The sequence below is a fragment of the Megalops cyprinoides genome, chromosome 10 (assembly GCF_013368585.1).
Source record: "Megalops cyprinoides isolate fMegCyp1 chromosome 10, fMegCyp1.pri, whole genome shotgun sequence".
Lineage (NCBI taxonomy): Eukaryota > Metazoa > Chordata > Actinopteri > Elopiformes > Megalopidae > Megalops > Megalops cyprinoides.
The window spans coordinates 35,906,940-35,930,580 of NC_050592.1; the positions used below are offsets into that span (position 1 = coordinate 35,906,940).

The window sequence follows — 23,641 nt, forward strand, 5'->3', positions numbered from 1 at the left end:
GGGATTTTTAAACTTTATTATAATCTTATGGGACTACGGACGTATATGCGAACGAATGGACGTTAAGCGGCGCATGACAGCACAAGACTTTGGGCTTTTCTTATGTGATTTTCACAATTTCCAGTAACTCTGCATTTGTAAATTTGTGTTCCCTTTAAAGCTTTTTAAACATCTCTCCAAATATGGAAAGCTGCTATATAGTATTTCATATCTCATTCTTATCGAATCGGATCGAATCGGGGCATCTGTGCCAATACCAGGGTGCTTGCGCAAGTCTTGAAAGTCTTAAAAAGTATGGAAAAAGGTTTAGCTCATAGTAGAATTTGAGAGTCTGCACAAATGCACAAGAACTTATATTAAAATACGTAATATATGAAGAAAAGCAAATAAAAAATTTATATGATTTCGCTAGCTGGTCACATAAATGTGCTGGAGTGAAATCCAATCAAAGCTCGTGTTACCTTGTCAACTTGAGTAGGCCAGTCACGTTATTCTTTGAACGGGCGTCCAAAACTAGGAAGTAAACATCTCACATGTGTGAAGCAGACAACGCACTCCGTGAGAGGACGTCCAGGTAGAATTTGTTTTATGTTTTTTGTTGTTTCTCATGACAATCTGATAGAATGACTACAACCTGTATAATGTACCGTGAAGATCGCAGTTGTAACGTTAACTACAGCATATGGCTAACATTACAGCAAACTGCGTTAGATTATCAACTGCTAGGACTTGGTCTGTTTAGCAAATTAACAATAGCAGAAAAAATTAATTTGAATCAGATTAACTTTATCAGTGTCATGTCATATAAATATGCAACAAGGCCATGGCTGCACGCCCATGACGATGATGTGTAATTAGAGCAGTTTGTACGTAGACACGTCTGTGCATGGTAACGTTAGCTTCCACGTAGCTATATGAATTAGTAAACTTTAATCCATCTGTTCTTATGCCGTAAGAACTAGCTTGCCTGCAGTTAGTGTTTCACACTGAGCAAGCTTTTCCTTTAACAATGAAACTCGCAATGTTGGTCTGGACCACAGCCTGCTGTTACTAAGTTGACACACGTAGCTAGCCCACTGCTGCCAGCAGGAATGGGTCGTTGCGTGTTTGCGAACTTATGGCTCCAACACCCGAAGTTTAAAAATTGGATTGCACCGGACCCTAAGTCCAACACAAAAGCATATTGCAAATTTTGTGCAAAAAACATTGACGTTGTCAGCATGGGAGAGGCAGCATTGGTGAGCCATCTCCAAAGCAAGAAGCACTCAAGTCTGGCTGCCAGTGCATTGAGATGACCGCCGGTGTCTAGCTTTTTTCAATCAAGAACTGCTCCACAGTCCAGGTACGATACAGTTAATTTACTTAAAAAATAAGTCACGTTACTACACTGTAGGCTGTCCTCAAAGATGAATGTAAACAGAGCTCGTTTATGGCTCTCTGGTGTAACATTATGTCTGACTAGCTGAACATGCTGACTGACTGGGATGTTAGCTGCAGTTAGCTTTATGGCAACACACATTTCAGTTCCTAGTTCATTAGTAATACTGTTAAACTCACACATACAGCAATCTTGCTGAGTGACACAAGCCTCTCTTTTTGCCACCCAATTTCAATTTGTGAATACTGGCTTGATAAGAAATATTTTTATTTTGAATTCAACAAAATTTAACAGTGCCACAGTCTGTGGCACAGACTAGCCACCATAATAATCACTCTCTGTCCCAGATTGTTTCAACAAAAGTGAAATCATACCAAACATGATGCCTTATTCCAGCGCTATTGTATTACAATAGAATTCATTAGTTTAGGTGTGCCTAATTTCTGCAATTGAGTGAAAATAGCTAAATCTAATTTAGCAGTGCAACTATATTGTGGTCATTCATCCATCCATCTATTCATTCATTCATTCATACTTTTATTGTTCTGACTGTGCTCTTGGTGAAACATGTTCGTGTAAAATTGATGCACTTTTTTGATTTTCATACGTTTTAAAAACATTTTTGCTAGTAAAACATGATTTACTGTGAATTCTGCATTCATTCCTTCATTCATTCATGCTTTTATTAAAATTAACTTTTCTACTAAACATAAAAGCTACAATCCCAACAAAAAAGTACGCACACAAGCACAAAACTACATAAAGTCGAGGTCTTAAAAAAAATAATGATCAGTTTTGAAAAAGTCTGGAAAACGTCTGGATTTTTTATTTGGGAAAAGGGCAAGCACCCTGCAGTACCCAGCCTTATCCATTATGCTAAATAATTAATGGCCTAATTAACATTAACAAATTGCAAAGTTAAGGCTATATGCAGCTAAATAAATATATTGTCAATAGCCTTATCCAAGTGTTCGTGGGGACTGGGGAAGCTAAATTACCTGGCTAACTGCATGTTTAACTTCATGTTCTGTTTTTTATTTATCGTTTGTTTTGTAAGTTATTATGTTGGTGTTACAAGTTTATGAGTTGTGTTAATTTATTTCAACACAGTATAACAACAAAATGTTCAGTCTCCTTGCTGGTTGTTCTGACACATTCAGAATCATTACCGCTTTTGCCGTTAGCATTGCTGTTAACAGGCGGCTTGCTTCGTGCGTGCGCTTGTAAAATTTATATTTTAAAGGCTCATTATTACGGTTTTGTATTTCTCTGTAACGTAGCACAGTGTTAAAAATGTTACTTATAACATTCTTTCTCGGCCCTGGAACTCAAACCATTTTCTGATGCCCCAAAAATATATATTTAAATAATTAAATTAATGTCATAAACGTGTGACAACTAGCCGACTAATGACTTGAATTAACAACTACTAGTCGACTAGAAAAATCTTTGGTCGGGGGCAGCCCTAATACCCAAACACCTCTGTATAAAAAATATTATGTTTATGAGGTGAGAGCATTGGTCAGGTCCGTTAGGTTCAGCTTTGTATTGTTCTCTGTAGTGAAATGGTTTTTTATGGCTGTAGGTTGTGATGGGAGACTGACGCCTCATGAAGCTTCAGACTGAAGACTGAAGACTGAAGGCTTCCCACCCAGAAGTGGGTGGCACAATCATGTGTTGTCAGTGACTCATTCATCCCAGCCAATTGTGTAGATTTGCTGTAGAGAGCAGAGTCATTTGGTTTGTTCATATAAGTCAGTGACTGACAGCCAATGGCAGTTCCTCCCACTGTGTTCACAAAACCTTGCTGTCCCCTCACTTGTTGCAGTCACGCTGTAAAACATCAGTGAATCAGTGATTGCATGAGGTGTCCGTTCTGCAAAAGGTTTATATTTTGTGGTGTGCAACCCTCCTGCTCCTGTCATGTCTGCCCTACCCATAGGTCTCGGGCCATGCTCAGCCCTGGGCCACTCGAGGCCCGTTTCAATGTGCCCCTGAAATGTGCAGGTCATTATGACACAGCATGTTTCAGTGTTTATTGTTGTAATATTGCACTAGAATATCACTACACACTTTTATCCACCAGGTGGAGTAAAGCTCTGCACTACAAATTTGAATACATTTTTTTAATATTCATTCACTTCACAAATTATCCCTTGTGATTGACTCCCTATGTATCAAAACTGTGTGTGTGGAAGTCAACACTCCTTAGAATCTAGCTGTCCATATGGATAACCTTTGCAAATTTATAACTTTAAACCTTTTAAAGTGAAATTGCAGAGAAATACAGGCAATGTGTAAGCTACAGTGTGAGCAAACATAAACATTTTGGAAAAAAATGGCATGGTTTTGGGGTCACAAGCAAAACATGGTTGTGCCATATTGTTTTCTCTGACAGCATTCTACACCTTGTAGCCATTGCAAATGGTGTGTTTGGGACCACATTCCTGTCAGTAGCCTAGAGTAAGCCCTCTACTTGTTAATGGATTAGAGGAAATGCTGCGCAGTGTAGGCAGCCTAAATGTCACTATGTGTCTACAAATGTGGTTAGATTTAGTTTATTCTGTTGATTGTTCAGGCTAAGAATTCCCAGGGTGTTGTTTTTATCCAAACACTGTGCCACTGTGCCACTCCTGCAGGTGTCAGTTGCCGTCATTACAGCCAGACTACTGACAGTATCCCTGCAGTTAGCCTGTGCTGAACACATTACATTACATTTACATTAGTGGCATTTAGCAGACGCTCTTATCCAGAGCGACTTACATCGGCTACAGGTTTGTTTTTTGTTTTTTTTCAACAATGTTAGCCATTTATACAGCTGGATATTTACTGAGGCAATTGTCAGTTAGATACCTTGCCCAAGAATACAGACAGTGCACACCAGGGACATGAACGTCATGTACATAAACAGCAGTGTTTGCAAGCATTTTCAGATGGGGAAAAACAAAATGAAAGTTCTGAGAAATTCTAAGTGCCTCCACCTGATTCTCCTTGCCTCTCAGTCTGTAAGCTGTGAAGGAATTATAATGAAAACGCTTGTATTCCCTCTTTGCCATTGACACACTGATGTAGTTTCAAGTCGGGAGCATGTGGTCTGCTACTCTGAAAATGAGAACAGTGAAGCTGAAAATAATAGTGGGTTAACAGACAGCTGACAGGGGGAGGCTAGAAGCAGTCCCTCTATGGTAAAGTCTAAAGCAGGGCTAGGGATGCGAGAATCTCACAGTGGTGACGCACAACCCTGCCCCAACTCACACACAGCCTCCTGTGTAGGGTTTGTGGGCATTCGGAAAGTCCATGGAAACCAGCAAAACTGCCGGCTGTTCTGTAGGACTCCTGGTACTTTGTTGCAGGGTACCTTTGATTTCAGTGTTGGGGGGGGGGGGGGGTCTAATCAGATGCTAGGAAACTATTACTGTACTACAGTAATAGTAATGGTGAAACTTGGCCTCATTCTGCATCACAGAAATGGAGGCCACTTTGTAAGTGCAGGGGAAAGGCCGTAGTGGGACAGGGTGCTTTCCAGTATGCAGCTCCTGAATTTGCGGCTGCTTCCAAATGCCCCGTGGCTGAGAAGCAACTGTCTGCAATTGCTTGCAGTGGTTGGAGGGAGGCGAAAGGCCTCAAAATGGGCTGCAAGTGCAGAGCAGGGATTGCGTTTGAGCTGGAAGAGCTGAGCTGAAGTGTACACGGTGTCTGATAGAACTGTACCGCATTATCTAGGGCAGAACTTTTTTTCAAGACCAGAGTAATCCTTGTACTTGTGCCCTCACCCTAGTTACTGTGCTTTTCTAGGGTACAACATCCCAGGGGTTCTTCTGAGGGCTATAAGTGCTGCATGTCACAACGCTGCACCCCCTCATTAAGGGCAGTGGTTTTGGGGGAGATCAGGGGGAGTGTGACTCCCTGTCAGTCAAAGCAGTTATTCTTAATTACTGGTTGGAATACAGCCAGTCCTCTGGAAGATGGAGATGACACCAAGGCCCCAGCAATAAGGAAGAGACACCAGCACACTCCCTCATAGCATAGTACAGACATTCACATACTCAGAGACACACTGACACACACACACACACAGGTACACATAGACACACTCATACAGTCAGACACTGTCACAGACACTCACCCATAGATACACAGACACCCTTACATGTATACTGACACATGGACCTGTGTCACACACCCTTATACAGAGGTAAGGACATAAGTGAGTGCCTCCTAATGGTGAAGCTGAAGAGTAATGTAAGGTAGCTGACTGCAGAATGCTGGCCATCTCTGGACTGGCAATGTGTTTCTCTCCCACAGGGATGTTGTGCTACACCAGTTTTATGCTTTACCATGATCTCGTTTATGTAGAATTTATGATCAATATTTTGTAGTATCCTGTTAATGGTATTTCATGGTGTTTTAAGTCTTAAAATGTTAAATATCTGATATATATATATATCTACTAGATAATAGGTAGCCCATAGATAACCCATATGGTGAGTATAGCTGGCGAGTTAACTGAAATGACATAGCTACTTTAGTGACTGATAGTTAATTAAAATTGTAATGGCTAGTGATGTGATTCAGCTAGCTAGCAAATGCCAGTGAAGTTTTACAAAGAAAGTTCTGCTCTGTGTCTGATGTTAACTTAAGGTATTACAAATGGTTTCTGTAGAAAACCCTGAACAGGGTTGCACTCTTAGTGCTGTATAGATATGGGGTAAAGGATCTAACTCTCTGTGCTGTGTAGCTATGGGGTAAAGGGCCTAACTCTCTTTGCTGTATAGCTATGGGGTAAAGGGTCTAACTCGGAGCCATAGAGGTCTCTATGCCTAGCCAGTCCATAGCGGGGGCTATGGTACACTCTTTTCAGTACCAAAGACACCTCGTCTTGGGTTTATGCCCAGAAAGGCACAGATCAAAACAGGTGTATTGGCACAGTTCTGCCCCCGCTTCAGAGCCTGGGTATGCCTTTTTGAGCACAACCCATTACCTGCACACCCACACGCTTCTGCTCAAAAGCATGGTTGACATGCCTAATTTTCAGTGTCCTGCCCTGTGTTGTATTTGAACAGTGCCTCTATGTGACCCTTGGTGTGCTGCTGTGCTTTGTGGTCAGTGGCTCTGACTGCTGACAGAGTATACTCTGCTGCATGAGTTATTGTTAGTATAATCAAAGGCGTTGATGGCACTGAGCCTGTCTGTGGTTCGCAGTTTAGGTCGTGCTGTAGTACCTCCATGGACTGAAAGGAGGTGCCATCCCTCTGATGAGCCAGCAGGCTGCGTTACAGTAGCTTGGCTGTCACGGCAGGAGGCAGCCCTGATGGATGCGCCATTGTAGGCATTGGAGGCAAGAGGAGGTACATGTGGAAGGGCCAGAGGGCTGCACTGCCAGCAGCAGATTAGTGTAACTCAAAGTCTTCCTGTGGAAAACACTCAGTGTTAAGAACACTACCATGGTCATTTTCCTGGGTGCAGTTGTCTTCTCCTACTGTCCCGGTCTGGGCATCCCTCTCCATTTTACCTTGCTTCCTCCCTCTCTTGTTTTCACCTTCACGTTCCTGTCACAAACACATTACAATAATCAATGGTGAAGAATGAGAATATAGGAACTCTGTTGAGGGCAAATATTGTCAGGCAGGAGCAGTAATCAATGATAAGCAGGCGCCCGGGAGGAACTTGGCTTTGGAAAACATGGTAGTGTGGATAGTGAGGTGGCAGGGTGGTGATGTCGCTGTGTGACACCTGTGTCCCTGGCCCCTTCCCCGCAGTGCTCCCGGCCCTGGTGGACAGACTTGGCGACTCCAAAGACCAGGTGCGGGAGCAGGCACAGGGTGTCATCCTGAAGCTGATGGAGCACACCGCCACAGTCATGGTGAGTGCACCCTTGTATGCCTATGCAAGCATGCATGCAGACAAACATAGACACAAGCATACACACAAACTCACTAATGACTGGCTAAATATCTCTTTCAGTGTGGTTCTGCTGAGGTACAGTGTCTGTTTATACCAGACTTTGGTAAGAAAATGGATTCTCTCCAAGCCTCTGAGGGTGTTTTTTCTGTTTTGTTGAGTTGCGGTACACCCCACAAACATTTATCCAGCATGGAACAAATTCCCCGATCTCCTGGTGTAGTGAGCCTTCCAAAGACGTGACATCCCAATTCATAGACCTCCAGTCAGAGCTCAGCATTGCATTCATAGCACAGTCCTTTAAGTATTGTCTTCCGTACCTCACAGTGATCTGCCTCTGAGTTTGCAAAGCACTCATGGGAAGGAGAGGTGGTCTGGTTTTCATATGGTGTTGTCTGAAGGTAAATAGTTACTGTTGCTATCGTAAACGTGCTTCCCCTATACACTGCAAAGAGCAAACTCCTTCCTCTTTTGTGTTAGAAACTCCCACAAACACGACAGTGTGTACACTAAAGCCACTGAGAGCTTGCTTTGAATGTGGGAGTATGATCACTGGTTTCTGCATGTGTGCCAGTCTGATTTCTCATTGAGAAACTGGTTCTGAGCAGAAGCAGGAAAAATGATATTCTGTGAAGTTCTGTGACAGACAGACAGGTGCACACAACCATCAGTGTACTCATCTGTCCAAATGGCAGTGTCCTCCAATGAGAACCCAGCATTTTAACCATAGCATAGTTTTCCAATCACAATCCTTTGACCAGAGCTCACCGCTCTGTAAGAGCCCAGTGCTGTGATGGAGATATAGTTAAGAAATACCTCTTTTCCAGTCATTTCCCTTTTCACTATCATAAGTGTGTGCTGAGCCATTTCTTTTAGTTTGAAGCAGAATGTCTGACAGCAGTGGGTAAGATTGCAGTGAGGCACATCCCCAAAGAGCACAACGCTCAGTTTTCCGACAGCCCTCGTGCAACGTCAGGAAGTCATTATGATTTTTGCATTTGATGGCCCAGTGTGAATGTGATCATTAAAATGGCTGGACTGCTGTGGAATTGGAAGGCATGTGCCATTTAGATGAGGCAAAAGACCTTGGCCAAAGGCATGCACCCCCCGGCAGCTGAGGGGGAGTGTGAGCACCGCAGAAATGGGTGAGGAGCGGGAGGTGAGCGCTCTGACCGCTGCCAAGGCCCAGTCTGTTTCTCCAGCAGAAATGACTTGGCACAAGGCCCTGCTGCTCTGTCTCCTGCTGACTTGGAACCCTAAGCCAGGACTGGAGGGTTTCCATGGATAAGGGATAAGGTGAAAGGGCCCTCTCTGCTGGAGGATACTGGGACATACCGTACCGGTCAAAAATTTGGACACCGGATTCTTCTTTGATTTTAACTATTTTCCACAATCTAGAATTATACTAAGGACATCAAAACTATGAAACGACACAAATGGAATTATTCAGTGACTAAAGTGTTGTAAACACATGTATTAGATTCTTCAAAGTAAACAAAATATTTTTTTTTTTTTTTTTTTTACATAGGCATCTACTTTACTATTGATATTTGTCTATGAAACAAATTCTGTGAAGATGTCTGGCTCAGATGCAGAGTGCTGTGCAGATCAGTTTACATTATAAGCCCTTCTGATTTTCTGGGCAATTTTTGGTCTTCTTTCTCCAGTCTCAGAAAGAATCAGTTAGTTTGTTTTAATTTAAACAGCAGGATGAAGGTAGTGTTCCAGTCCTGGGGAAGCTCAAACTATACCCATTGTATTCAGCTATGTCCCCTAACATCCCAGTGCTAGACATAGGGGCTTAAGATCCCATTAATACACATGAGGTTTACCTAGAGGGTCCCCTGGCTACTTTGATAAATGCTCTTTGAACTTGTGTAGGTAGCTTGTTCATTGCTGCAGAACCCTATGTAGAGCCAAACAAAGCCCAGATGTGACTGCGTTTTTTTTTTCTCTCCCACACAGTACGTTTGGGAACGCATCATTCCTGGCTTCAAACACAAGAACTTTCGCAGCCGAGAGGGAGTGTGCCTTTGCCTCAGTGCCACACTGGACATGTGAGTACACACCATGACATCACGCTTCGAGGGGTGGGTTTGACGATCACCACTCTGTGCACGTGGAGAGCAAGTCCTGGAAGGCTGTGACTTACAAAGGCAAGAAAGGTTCCACATGAACTGCAGTCTGAACTGGTAGTCTGGCTGCAGTTACACACCAGTCAAGCCAGCAACCATTAAAAGAAGTCCATCTCATTTCAAGATCACACTGCATGTGCTCATAACAGACAGCCAGAGACCATTCCCCTGGATCTCTGAGAATATGAACTGAGCTGTCATTGATCAGTATTTCTAAACCTTGTTCATACCAGGACCTAGTTTGCTCTGGCCATAATTGTTATAAGATCATCCAAGTATACAACTCTGAGGGAAGAAATACACCCCTCACAAATGCAGTATTGTTTCCACTAGATGTAAATATTGTAAATATATGTAAATGTGCTATCCGCCCCACAGTTGTGCAAATCTGTGTTTTGTTTGTGTCTGGTCCTCTGGTTCTGTGAATGGACCCCTCTCAGCTGTCTGTGGCTGTGTAAGGCTGATGCGTGGTGCGCTATATTCCAGCGCTGAGCAGTCTCTGCTGATCTGATGAACCCTGTGTGTCTCCCCTAGGTATGGGGCCCAGTCCTTGTCCTTCAGCAAACTTGTCCCCTTCCTCTGCACCCTGACAGGTGATTCAAATGCCCAGGTGAGTTACCCTGAGCTGGACTGTGTGAAGGGGACCGTCCATTTGCACTGTACTGTCCTTTGAGGGTGCAACACCAAAGTGCAGTCGGTTGATTGAGTTATTCTTCTTAGTGTGTCATTGGTAGCACTGCCTGAATGACAGAATGCAGTATTTTAGATACAGTCCCCTCCAAAAGTATTGGAACAGCAAGGCAAATTCCCTTGTTTTTGTTGTTCACTGAAGAAATTTGGGTTTAAGATCAAAAGATGAGTATGAGACAAGAGTTCAGAATGTCAGCTTTTATTTCCTGGTATTTACATCTAGATGTGTTAAACAACTCAGGACATACCACCCTTTGTTTGAACCCACCCATTTTTCAAATGAGCAAAACTATTGGAACATGTGACTGACAGGTGTTTCTTGTTGACCAGGTGTTGCCTTTAAGGTTGACTGATCAAACATTAAATAGCTCTGCATGACTAGTCTACTTTTTGGCCTGGGTTTAAACCTATAAAGACTACATTTCTTGTTAAAGAGGATAAACCAACATGAAGACCAGAGAGCTGTCTATGGGAGAAAAGCAAGCCATTTTGAAGCTGAGAAAAGAAGGAAAATCAATCAGAGCCATTGGACAAACATTGGGCATAGCAAGCACAACAATTTGGAATGTCCTGGAAAAGAAAAAAACTACTGGTGTACTGAGCAACAGACGTCGAACAGGTCGGCCAAGGAAAACAACAGTAGTTGATGACAGAAATATTGTGAGAGCTGTGAAGAAAAACCCTATAACACCAGTAAGTCACATCACCAACGACCTCCACAGTGCAGGGGTGAAGGTATCACAATTCACTGTTCGAAGAAGACTCCGAGAGCAGAAATATAGAGGCCATACCACAAGATGCAAACCACTTATCAGCAGTAAGAATCGGAAGGCCAGATTGAAATTTGCAAAGAAGTACAGAGATGAGCCACAAAAGTTCTGGAACAGAATCTTATGGACTGATGAGACCAAGATTAATCTCTACCGAAGTGATGGAAAGGCCAAAGTGTGGAGAAAGAAAGGAACTGCTTATGATCTGAAGCATACAAGCTCATCTGTGAAGCATGGTGGAGGTAATGTCATGGCTTGGGCGTGCATGGCCGCTTCTGGAACAGGCTCAATAATATTTATTGATGATGTAACTGATGATGGTAGCAGCAGAATGAATTCCGAAGTGTACAGAAACATTTTATCTGCCAATTTACAGAGAAATGCATCCAAACTAATCGGGAGGAATTTTATCATGCACAGGACAATGACCCAAAGCACACTGCCAACAAAACAAAGGACTTCATCAGGGGAAAAAAGTGGAAGGTTTTAGACTGGCCAAGTCAATCACCTGACCTTAAACCAATAGAGCATGCATTTCACCTCCTGAAGAGGGGACTGAAGGGAGAAACCCCCGAAACAAACAAGAACTAAAAGAAGCTGCGGTAAAAGCCTGGAATAGCATCACAAATGAAGAATGCAACAGTTTGGTGATGTTGATAGGTCGCAGGCTTGAGGCAGTTATTGCAAGCAAGGGTTATGCCACCAAATATTCAATGTTATTTACTTTAAAATTATTTGTTCCTTTACTTTTGCTCACCTAAAAATTCTGTGGTGTAATACAAACGGTGATATATCCTAAGTTGTTTAACACATCTAAATGTAAATACCAGGAAATAAAAGCTGACATTCCGAACTCTTGTCTCATACTCATCTTTTGATCTTAAACCCAAATGTCTTCAGTGAACAACAAAAACAAGGGAATTTGCCTTGCTGTTCCAATACTTTTGGAGGGGACTGTATACCTACATTTTCAGAATTTTTATATTTAATTCATCTTTGAAAGCTATTCCAAAAAATACAAAAAGAAATGGATTATAAGATCAACTGAAGATGATTTTAGTTTCATGCAATTTTACACATGCAACAAGAAAAAATAGACTTGAAGGGCATGTAAGAGCTGAGCATGCACATGTTTGGAATGCACAGCAGCAGGAGGTCACAGTTATATGTGATGAGCTTGCTCCACCTATTCAAGCAGGAGCCCTGTATCATTGCCCTGTAACAATGCTGCGAGAAGCGCTCAAGGTGGTTGTGGGAGAGCCATCTGCAGATTCATTACACTGGAGTATTACCTGAAGTACTTGTCATTGCCACCCACACATCCCCTGTAACACACTCTAAACACACGCTGTCACACTCATACTGCACACTATCACTGGAGACCAACTTGATGAGCAGGCAAAAGGGACTCATTTGAAAAGTTTCCATAATGGTATGCTGGTGGTTAGCTGTTGTGCCAGGCCCGTGTCCTAGCAACACACAAGCTGCAGAGAGGTGCATACTGCCAGAGAGGTGCATACTGTGACTGCCGCATCTCAATGGGGGACTGTGCTTCCCTGTCTCCCACCCCTACAGGTTCGAGAAACGGCCATAGCAACACTAGTGGATGTTTATCGCTATGTCGGAGAAAGGATGAGAGCTGACCTGAGCAGGAGGGACCTACCCTCCACACGGTAGGCCGAACTGCCACTTCCTGTCCAAACACCCCCCCCCCAATCCAAAAATGTGTCACATATGCATGCAGAAGTCACCCCTTTGTTTAAACATGGATTTCACTGATATTCAAACACATACAGTCAACCCAGCCCCACCCATGCTTCCTACCCTTACCACTCTGGCTATGGTACCTTCCAAAACAGTAACACAGCGCAGCACATGATGAGTCTAGTGTACATTTATTAAAAAATGAATCAGGTTAAGGGGTAATTTAATGCAGGGTGGTTGTAAACAGAGCGGTTATCCCTTAAATTACTTTGAGTACGCACTGTATTGGCTGACCCGGTTTGTTTTTGTTTGCGAAAGGGAAATTTCATGCCATGCAACTGGAGCCTGTGGAGCCGTACAAAGCTCCCCCTGATTCGATTACAGTCTGAAGAGGCCTCTTTTCACCAGCCTCTGTAAGGAGTCGGGAGCGCTTTCTGTCAGGAAAGGTATCTGTCTCAAAGCAGCACAGGCCTGTGGCATGGTGCAAATGGCCATCCGTTGAAAGTTTAGCTTATGGCCACGTGTCAGGAAACCATTCGACACAAAGTGAGGATCACTGCATGTGAGGATATTTTTGGCGCCATGTGAAATTGACTGTTTGCGGCACGTGCTGCATATTGAGCAAAGACGTTTTTTGCACGGGGGCGGGGGTTAATGTGTGGTTTTTTTGGGGTGAATTTTTGAGGGGTGACTGAAAAGGGTGCAGTGCATACCTTCAGGCCAGTGTTGGGCTGGATAATCCATGGTTGAGCATAAGGCTAGGCGATATGGACCAAAAATCATATCTCTGTATTTTTAGGCTGAATGGCAATACACGATATATATATCTGTATTTTCTACGAAGTGGACTAAATGTTCAGTTGTAAGTCAAAGCCACATGTGAGATGTCACAAGCACTTTTATTAAAACACTGTGATCAAAATAAAATAGACAGGGTTTCCTTCCTTGTTTGCAAATATACAGTTGCAAAACATGTAAATGAAAAATTATATAAAATAAATAGGCCTATTTTTATTTAATATAGGCTATCTCTGAGAATGCTCCTTCAGTCGTTTTCAACAACAATAACAGTGATTAAAATACATACAGAGTACAATTACAGGTTTTCTTCTACTGCTTAACAAAACACACAGCTGTGCAAATAACAATAAAAATGTAAACAGAAAAAAAAAACAGGCCTACCCTGTTTGAAAATATACAGCTGCACAATATATCAACATGTAACTGAAAAAATATATAAAATATATAGCCTATATTAAATGAAAATAGGTTTATGTTTCTGATAAGGTATTTTAGACTATCGAAATATGCTACCTGTAGGTTTATGTTGGTAGCTTATCAGAAAATGCTATCTGTAGGTTTATGTTGGTAGCACTTTCTGATAAGGCAATTCAGGCTATTAGAACATTCTATATTCTATATGATAAGATTTAGAATATCAATATATGCTATTTAAAGGTTTATGTGGTATTTATTAGAGTGTGTTGATGGACAAACTAGACTACAAATTTACATGTCAGCATGTAAACTAGACTGTTGAAATACATACAGTTTATGTGATAGATAAATTGTAAGTTGGCCTGTTAAAATTTACTTGACAGCATTTGCTGTTGGATGAATTAATGAAAGCAATAATGTAATTAGCTTAGAACCATTTCCTGATAAGGTAAAAAAAAGAATCACAGACCTTTTTTGGCTTCTAAGGTAGCACAACCTACTTGCGGTAGTATTTCCCGATAGGGTAGCAAAGATCGATATATATGACTATCAATCTACGCTATGGTAGGACATTTCAAAAAGGTAGGACAAATTGACAGAACACTGGGTTTGCGTTCAGACACAGAGGGAGAGTGGGGGCGGGGTTGCGTGGAGAGTGTGAGAGAGGAGAGATGCAAACACTGGCACGGCTTTACGGAAGAAACGGGTTATGTAACGGAACATCAAAGTATTTCGATATAAACGGTATTGTTTCATCCTATATCTTGTGTGAAAATATATCGATATACCTTAAAAAGTCAATATACCGCCCAGCCCTAGTTGAGCATCCTCCTTGCAAAGCAGCAGTATTTGTTAATTCAGGAGTACCGTGTTTTTGAAGTCTGCTCCTCAGAGACGTGTGCTCATTTAAATGCAAGGGATCTGAGGAACAGGCCTGAGTCCATGTAAATAAACACACATCACAAAAGGGAGTGTTCAGCATGAAGACTCGCCTGTTTCTTTTATGTTTGTTAATCTTCCTTATCTATGAGAAAATAATAGATGGCTCTTGCTAGCAGATTGTGCTGGTATTACATAACCTAATTACAGGGTCTGCGAGGGCTTTGTGCTCTGTGTGTGTGTTTCTTTACCTTCTTTCATCTTTTTTGTGTGTGTGTGTGAGTGTGTATGCATGTGTGCTTGTGATTTTGTGTGCATGCGTGTGTATGTGTGTGTTTGTGCGTGTATGCATTTCAAATGGGGGCCAATTCAGGGTGGGTCAGAATCAGCTGATTGTCTCAGCTGAGCTCATCTGCTTGCGAACAAGTCCGAAGAGCAGCCAGAGAGGGACAGAGAGGGAGAGAGCATGAGTCAGGAGATGGGGGAGAGGCGTTACCTTTCCTCAGCAGGACTGACTCCTGCTCCTTCTTATTCAGGAAGGAGATGGCGCTGTGTGTGTTTGTGTATGTACATGTGTGTATGTCTGTGTGTCTGAGCGTGCGTGTGTGTGACCGTCAGAAGGTTATGTAAAGGGGAACAAAAATGCTGCGCTGTCCCACTCTGTCAGGCTGCGCTCTACTGACGCTGAGGTCATGCACGCAGTCGGAGTGAAGGAGTGAGTCCAACCGTTAACCCCCTCAGCGCTGTGCAAGCAGAGAATGCAGTGCACTGCTGTGTGGTGCTTTCCCTGCTTGCTGCACTGCGTCCTCAGCCCCTGGCAGCAAAGGGATGGAATGCTGGGAAAGTGATCGGGATCATGAGAATGTAATTATTGGATGGTTGCCGGTGTCTTTTAGAATCAGAAGGAGGGGAATAGTTCACCTCATTTACGTAGCATCTGTGGAGGTGTGTTGACTCATTTGCTCCCCCGGATTTTAGTGTGCATTACTTTCAAATCTGTGATGATCCTGCCAGTTTGCTTTAGTGTCAGTGTGACTTTGCTTTCGCTGTGTACTGATACCAGTGTGCACACAGTCCCTCGCATATCTGATTCTAGCACATTAGAGGTTCCTGGAAAGCAACTATTGTGTTGAGGTAGTTAACTTTGGCTATGCCCAAGAAATGGTCTTGACAGTGACACCTGAGTTCCAAAATCTTAGCAGATGTGACATTGCTGCCAAAATTCTCAGTAATGCTTAAAAGGAGTGAATTCACCTGTAGTGCTTCTGTAATTGTGGAAGGCCTCTGTAAAAATGTCATAACTGCATTTACATTGGCATTGATGTTTATTCATCTGGCAGATGCTTTTATCCAAAGTGACTTACAAGTGATCAAAGAAACTGAAACTGAAGCAGACAGAAATGGTTGGATACCTGACAAAGACACGAAGTGGGCAATGCCACTGAAGATATTTTGGAACAGCCAGACCAACAGTTCTGTGAAGACCATCATGTTCATGTTTGCTTTTGGATAGTGGTGTCCTTGGTTGTATCATGATTTGTGCTCTTTTGTTGGATGCACTTTGTGCTTGACTTTTGGAATCACTCTGGATGAGAGTGTCTGCTGGACGTCAAAAATGTAAATGCAATGTTAAATGTACTCATGTCTTGTGTCTCACTCTGGATGAGGGTGTCTGCTAAGTGACAAAATGTAAATGTAAAAGGATGCAATATCATGGTTTTTGATTCTGTCTAACGTTGTTTTAAGCCTGGACTTTTCCGCTTTGTCCTCAGGTTGCAAACAATATTCAGCAAGTTTGATGAAGCACTGAACTCTGGGAACATGGCCTTAAGTCCCGGGCAAGGTAGGCTTCCTTCAGACTTGCGCCCATTCTGTTTGCTGCTGTGTACAGATTCAGATTTTCTGGAATTTTTGCCATGTTTTAAGATGGGGATTATAATATACATGCTATTTCCTTTGGGATTATATAACATAATTCCATAATAAAAGGAAATAGATGACAGAAAATATGAACTGAACAATAGGAATTGAATGTAATTCTGTTATTTCACTCAGCCCTGCTCGCATACACACATGTACATTTTTGTCTTTGTAATAACCGCATGCGTACGGTAAATGAGCAAGTGCTCAGAGATGGTGAAGCACACACAGTACCACGACGCACGCTTTAAACATCATTTACTCAATTACGTCAACTCCAGTGCAGTTCTGTGCTAACGCTGACACACAGGGGATAGGTTTCCATTGAGTGTGCACCAGACAAAGTATCAAAATATTGAATTTTGTGAAATCAGAAAATGATCCCCAAAAAATCAAGGCAGCATAATTTTTACTTACAATACTCATTCTGTCCATTACTCCTGTTGAATGCTGTCTGCATTTTTGTAGCCATTTAAACTGCTTTCTACTAATAGCACCACCACGTGACGCCACTGTTAGCTGAGAAAGACAGCAGAATGGCAAGTCGCTCTGACAAGACCGAGATTCTAGATGAAAAAATCTAAATCTGTTTGTTTGTTTCTTTTTCCCCATCACATTATTTTGACTAGATTTAAATTTGTACTGCCACTACTCATATTCTTTGATTCATGCATAAATGATAGGAACAGAAAACGTGTTCAGTCAGGTTTATATTTTTGCTTTACTATCGTCATAATTTCTCATGGGAATATAGATTTGTGATAATTTCATATTTCATGTCTCTCCATTTTGGGAAGCGCAACTGATGGTATTGTGAGAGGAGTGCTATCATGTGCCTGCTCTCGAGAACAGAAATCTCTCCCTCAGAGTGATGCAGCTGATGGGTCTGACAAGTGCAGCTGTTTTTCTGTGGGGACAAGGGTGCTAGCCACAAGCTTAGTCCTGCTTAGTTGCAAGCAGCGCATAACCATTGCAAATGGGGAATTGTGACTAAACTGCTTTTGTCTGGTTCCTGTACTGATTTAAGCTGCTAAATGAGACTTCAGAAAGAAGGGGAATCCCAGGCCCTGGTCTTAATCCCTGCAGTGGTGGGAGCCAGGAGATGCTGCTACTGTTTGTTTTCAGCATGTTGGCTACTCCAGTTCTAGTTGCAGAGATGGGGATGGTTTATTTATTCTCCTGCTGTGTGTGCGTGTACATGTGCGTGTGCATGCGTGCTTGCTTGCTTGCTCGTGGAGGAGTTGTGCGTGGAGGAGTAGATGTGGGCTTTGTTACAGCACGATTGAGGGCCATATTGGCAGTTTAGTGACTGGAAGTTTGACTGAAGAATTGTACACATTGAGAAATGTGCACAGATTAAACATAGGCAAAGTGTTGCACATACCCAGGGTGTTGACAGCCCTCAGAAGGATTAGTGGAAATGCTTTTCCTGTGTTTGCTCTTGTCAGAGAGCTGGACCCAGATGCGGACTGTGCGCAGCATCAGGAATGTGAAGTTCCATTGTATCCCCTGTGACTCAGTGCAGCTGCATGGATGGATGGATGGCCTGTCCTGATGCACAATGGAGACTCTGTCTCCTCCATTTCAGAATGTCCACCCCTTCTCACAGCAGTGGCACTCAGCATGTGATTTTAAGACAATGCGTTTTATAGTTGGTCTTTTCCTGGCGTGTAGGTACACCTCTCACTAGACAGCAGGGGTGTAACGGTACGCAAAAGTCACGGTTTGGTACGTACCTCGGTTTTGAAGTCACGATTCGGTACGTCTTTGGTATAGTGAAAACAAGATATGCAAAACATGAAATTTCTTTTCATTTACTATGAATTTAACTTGTAAACATATAAACTTGTACAAACTTGTAAATGGTGGCAAACTGGCCATAATTTCCTGAACACATAAGGAATGCACATGAAGGCAAACACCTATGGCGTTTGTTATTGCTTTTGCCCGATCTAAATTAGCAGGGAGAGGTTGCTTATTTAAATGCCACGGGGAGTAGTGTTTGCACTCCATTCTGTTTTTTCCTTGTACCGATGATATTCACATTTGGATGATGCCGTCTCAAATGAGTAATCATGTTCGACGTACTGCCATCAACATACCCGATTTCAGTTGAACAGTGATATGAACAATCGATTGGACGGTAGTACATTACGCTACTGAACATGTGCTAATTCAGTTGCTGTGTTCACACGTAGCGTCTTTTTTGATGAAAAACGCTGGCCAGAGAATTTTTTCAAGTAAAAAAAAAAACGCTGGCAGCGTTTGAGAGCATTTGAGAGCATCTTTTGCTGCCATATCATATCGTCTAGCTGGCTATACATTGCTGCAGAGCTAACGTTAGCTAAGAGGCTAGTTTTGCGAATGACGACTTCAAGCATTAAACACTTTCCAGAAACTCCTAGGATCTGTCCAATTAGACTCCAAGCAGCCTCTTTATGATGAATGTTATGACACAGTTTAACTGTCATGCTGTACAGTTCACTGTGCTCAGAAACTAACACAATTAACCGCTACCTTCTCCATTTTTGGTGGTTGTTATGGGAAATGACAGGTGTCACTACTCTGCTTGTGAACTTTTTTCAGCTGGGGAAAAAAAAAAAAAACGCCCTGAGCTGCAGAAAAAAACACCGGCGACAGTGTTAAAAAAAAAAAAAAGGATGTTTTGCTCAGGATGTTTTTGAAAACATGGTCTACTCCATAGGGTTATTATGTAAAACAGACGCTGACAGCTTCAAAAAAAGATGCTTTGTGTGAGCACAGCCTTACGGCTCCGTTATGAAATCGGAAAGGAAACCAAGGTTTTTTTTTTTTTTTTTTAGTACCGCACGTGTACTGTTACACCCCTATTAAATAAAATAATAATTTCATGATTTACATATGATAATTGTGAAATGAAAAATGAGTTTTGTTACATTACTAACATAATGATAACTGCAGCGGGTTGGTTGGGTGGGGTTGGTGGTTGGTTTTTGGGAGGTGGGGGACCGTGTCACGAGACCGTGGACGTTTGTATCACGGTTTTGGTTTCAGTTTCAGAACCGTTATACCCCTACTAGACAGGCCCTGATGCTGTTAGCCTGTGGTGACTGAGACATGGAGACATGGAGCACCAGGTTACGTAAGAACATCCAGAGTTTAATGAGGAAAGCAGGCCGTTCAGCCTGGCTTGGCTCATCAGTCTGCCCGTAGTCTGGAGCGTATCTGGAACTGTGTTGAGCCTGGCCTCCAACACTTGCCTTGCTGCTTTCATTTTAACCCACTCAATGAATCCATGCATTTGTACCGCGATTGTAAGGGCCCTTTCCTACAGTTTCCTGCACACAGAGTGGTGTTCAGGACTCGGACACAAAACACTCTTGATCATCCTTTTATACCCAACAATGTTTTATTTGTTCCTATCCACAATGTCGCCATTTTACACCAGGAAATGTAACTCCAAAAGTATATTTTTTTACATTTCTAGAAAGAAAGAAAAGGCATCTACAAATACCCATATTGCATTTCTTTGCCCTGCCCCATCACCCACCCCCCCCCCCCCCCCCCCGCAAAAGAAAATGACAGACCAGTGTTACATAGTAGTAAGCAGGTAAGCATAGTAGGAGCAGGGCTTGTAACCAAATGGTTGCTGGTTTGATTCCCTGCTGGGGTGCTGCTGCTGTACTCTTGGGTAAGATACTTAATCCACAATTGCCTCAGTAAATATTCAGCTGTTATAAATGGATACAATTGAAACCGGGAGGTATAGTTGAACATTCATGCAAGGTAGCCCCTCCCCCCAGCACCTGTCCCCTCAGGGCAGCATAGAAACCTACTCCTTGGCCTGGTGCTGAAAATACCCGCTCAGCTCTTTCCTGCCTATTTGTGTCCATGTGTGGTTGGGTCTGTGCGTTAGCGCTAGCCTAAAGGAGATGGAAAAAGGAGGAAATATCTACCTCTCATGTTTTAGTTTGATGTTTTGTCATGTGTATTTATGACATACTGTATTTATTATATGTTTATTTATTTTGTATGTAATATATGTAATCTGAGTTTTTATTTCTAATTCCTTATCTGATATGTGTTTTCGTTATATATTATCAGTTGGTTTTTATTGAAGCAGTTCATTTCAACCAGCCCTGTACGGAGCGCTGCTGTAAGGCCCTGTCTGTCCCTCAGCATCTATTGATTCTCGTTTTCTGGTATCTGAGTTTCATTGGCGGGGCTTGTTCAGCCCCGCCCCCAGCTCTGCTCAGGTCAAGGACCTCATTTTCCAACTCTTGGAACAAAGGCCTCTTTTCCAACGCACAGCTGCACTGTGCGTGTCTGGTGTGGCCTGATGCCGATGGCAGACCCGGCAGGGAGCGTGTCTCCGAGTGGGTCCGACCCAGTGGCCACTCCAGTAAAAATGCAGAGGCCTCAGACCATAACAACAGGCCAGCATCCAGGTTGCTGGACCATGTGAAAATGCACATGAAATTCCTGTCACCAAAAAGTGTTGTGAGATTGGCTCCTGTGATTATGGGAGATTTTGTGTGTGGTTGTGTGAGACTGATTAGTGTGACTTTGGGAGATTGTGTGTGCAGGTGATGCAGTGTTGGCTGAACTGTTTGGCGTGTGTACCTTGCGCTGCAGTTGCCCACTTGGAATTTTGGTTTCCAAGGCCAGCTCTTGCCCTTGCACCACCGTGCTAACCATTTGCATGTTTGTGTTTTTGCACTTTTGTGGAGAGAATGCCCAGTTCCAGCACTGTCATGTGAAGCACAAATGGTACCCCACACTTCCAAAAGACACAACATTTGTACCCAACGATTCCCTTGCATTTCCTCTTGGTTCCGGAATGCCCGCCGAGTTTCTGTGCATTCTTACGTTCACTTCCAAATACAATTCCAACTACACATGCACACGATGAGCAGTCAGGTCCCAGTGACCCAGACATGGGGAGTCACCAGCCTGATGCGACAGGTCACATTACACAGTGTTTGACTGAAGCCTGCACACAGCTGTCTGCCACAGCCTGAGGGGTCACTCTGTAGACTTCCTCCCCCTGACATTTTTATTGTCTGAAGCAGAAGAAAGTTGTTTACGTATTCATTTTAACAGAGCAATATTTGTGAATCCTTAACCAGAGGTGAGATGTTTGTTTATTTTTAAGCAGATGTGAGATGGTTATTTATATGAAGACACTTCTGTGGCCAGGGGTGGGGTTTGCTGCAGAAAGGAGGAGGGGGAGAGAGGATGAGTAGAAATGACAGGAAGGGGAGGGGGGCGGTGGGCAAGGAGGTGGCTGAGCAGGAAGGACTGTGCTTCCAAGTCTCAGCTGGTCTTTTATTTTGAAGCAGCCCAGCAGCTGCTGCTGATTGCTGTGCAGAATGAGAGAGAGAGAGGGAGAGAGTGAGGGCGAGCGTGCGAGCTGCCTCAGTCACAGTGAACTGTCTGTCTTGGCACAGCTCTGTGTAGCAGAGAGAGAGAAAGAAGCGCATGCTTTTGTTTTCACAACCAGCCTGCCGTTCCTGCTCCATAGCGACCGGCGATAGACATGGAAGCAGGGAGCGACGGAGAGGGTAAGTGGGGCTTGCTGAATTTTGTCAGGAGCTTGGCGAGCACGATGTGCAGATTTAGCACATGGCTCCAGGAACATGCAACTAAAGGACGCAGATTCAGATTCTTTAGTTGCGCTCTTTTTGGGATTGTGTTTCTGCTCTCTGTTACAGCATGTTAAAAACAAGCTGGGGGGGGTCACTGTGTTGCTGTGCGCGTCATGAGAAAAATCAGGACGCTATGTGAGTACGTGTCTCTGTGTGGGTCATAAACAAGACCAGGTCATCGTGTGTGTGTGCGTGACTGCGATCGGCAGTGCATGTGTGTGTGCATGTGGCTCTTCGAGATGTCTGAAGAGGGGTGTAGCCATTTAAAGAGCACCATGGATGGTGCAGTATTTGCCTTTTAACTCTTGGTGTATCATTTATGGGAGCTTTAATGCAGTGTGGGGGCTATCTGTGACTCTTCATTGGAATCAGAAGTGCTAACATGTTGACCTCAGGGACGTCAGAGTCCCAAAATGTAGAAGAAAATGCTCTCAGAATATAAGGGGAGCAGACAGGGGGAACAGGCTCTCGGAATGTGGTGGGAACAGACAGGGGGGAAAGGCCCTCTGAATGTGGAGGAATATACAGACACTGCTGTACAGGGTTCTTTTCAGATCAGGAGTTAGTGTTTTGGAAAACTTTTCAAGATCAAGTAAGGCTGGTGTGCAGGTTTAAACTGAAGGCTTGTTTGAGGCCGTGCTTTGCACATTCATGGCCTGTTTCTGTACCTCTCGCTCATCCACTGAGCTGGAAGGGCACATGGCAGCTTGGGTTACAGTGAAGGGCTTTTTCACACTGCCTGTCTGCGGTAGAGGGATTTGGGTTACGAAGTACTAAGCCACAGAGTTTGCAGGTCAGACAGACCACAGCTAGGGCTATAACAGCATGCTCTATTATAGCTTCTGTTCTGCATTATTATGCAGCACGGAGCTGTTAATGGTATTTTTCCACAAGGGGAAGCTGGCTGGAGTTCGTGCCGAGTGGTGGCCTGCCTTGCTGGTGTGGGGTTGTGTCCCTGGTGATACTCAGCCCAGGGGGAGGCCACCAGGTTAACTAATGCCTTCCTGCTGAATGACCTTTACCAAGCAGCAACAATGAAAGGACGTCATGGCAACATCGAGGGACATTTGCATGCTGGAAAGGCATTCTTTAATATTGGTGTCCAGAACTTGCGCTCAGTTTCACCCTTTGTGTGCCAAAGGGCAGTTCAAGCTGACATGTCTGCCCTTCTGTGATGTGACTGGAGGGTGAGCGCGATCCAGTTTGGATTGGACACCACGGTGCTCTGTAGAGAAACATGGCAGTGCTGGATGGAGGGTGCTGATGGAAATGCCCTTCCTTGGTTGCTATAGTGCCTGCGAGGCTGCAGCTGTGATCCTGCAACCCCCCCTGTGTATCTGTCTGATGTAACACACTGCAATTCTGTGCCATCATCCATTTTAACAGCAGTGGTAGAGTTGCTGTCCGAGTCTCCAACCA

General features: G+C 43.4%; 1 protein-coding gene across 18 annotated transcripts in view; it reads left to right on the top strand.

Annotated features, from left to right (window-relative positions):
* Nucleotides 1-23,641, top strand: part of LOC118784368 (CLIP-associating protein 2-like) — a 151,072-nt gene that overhangs the window by 16,404 nt on the left and 111,027 nt on the right. For 17 of the 18 annotated variants that reach the window (XM_036538581.1, XM_036538582.1, XM_036538589.1 and 14 more), the window contains exons 3-7: nt 7,138-7,241; nt 9,245-9,336; nt 9,949-10,024; nt 12,450-12,547; nt 16,448-16,518. In XM_036538581.1, coding sequence (XP_036394474.1) covers nt 7,138-7,241; nt 9,245-9,336; nt 9,949-10,024; nt 12,450-12,547; nt 16,448-16,518 — 441 coding nt within the window. Of the gene's footprint in view, nt 1-7,137; nt 7,242-9,244; nt 9,337-9,948; nt 10,025-12,449; nt 12,548-16,447; nt 16,519-21,918; nt 22,139-23,641 lie in introns of those variants that run through there. The other variant, XM_036538593.1, reaches the window with a different exon arrangement.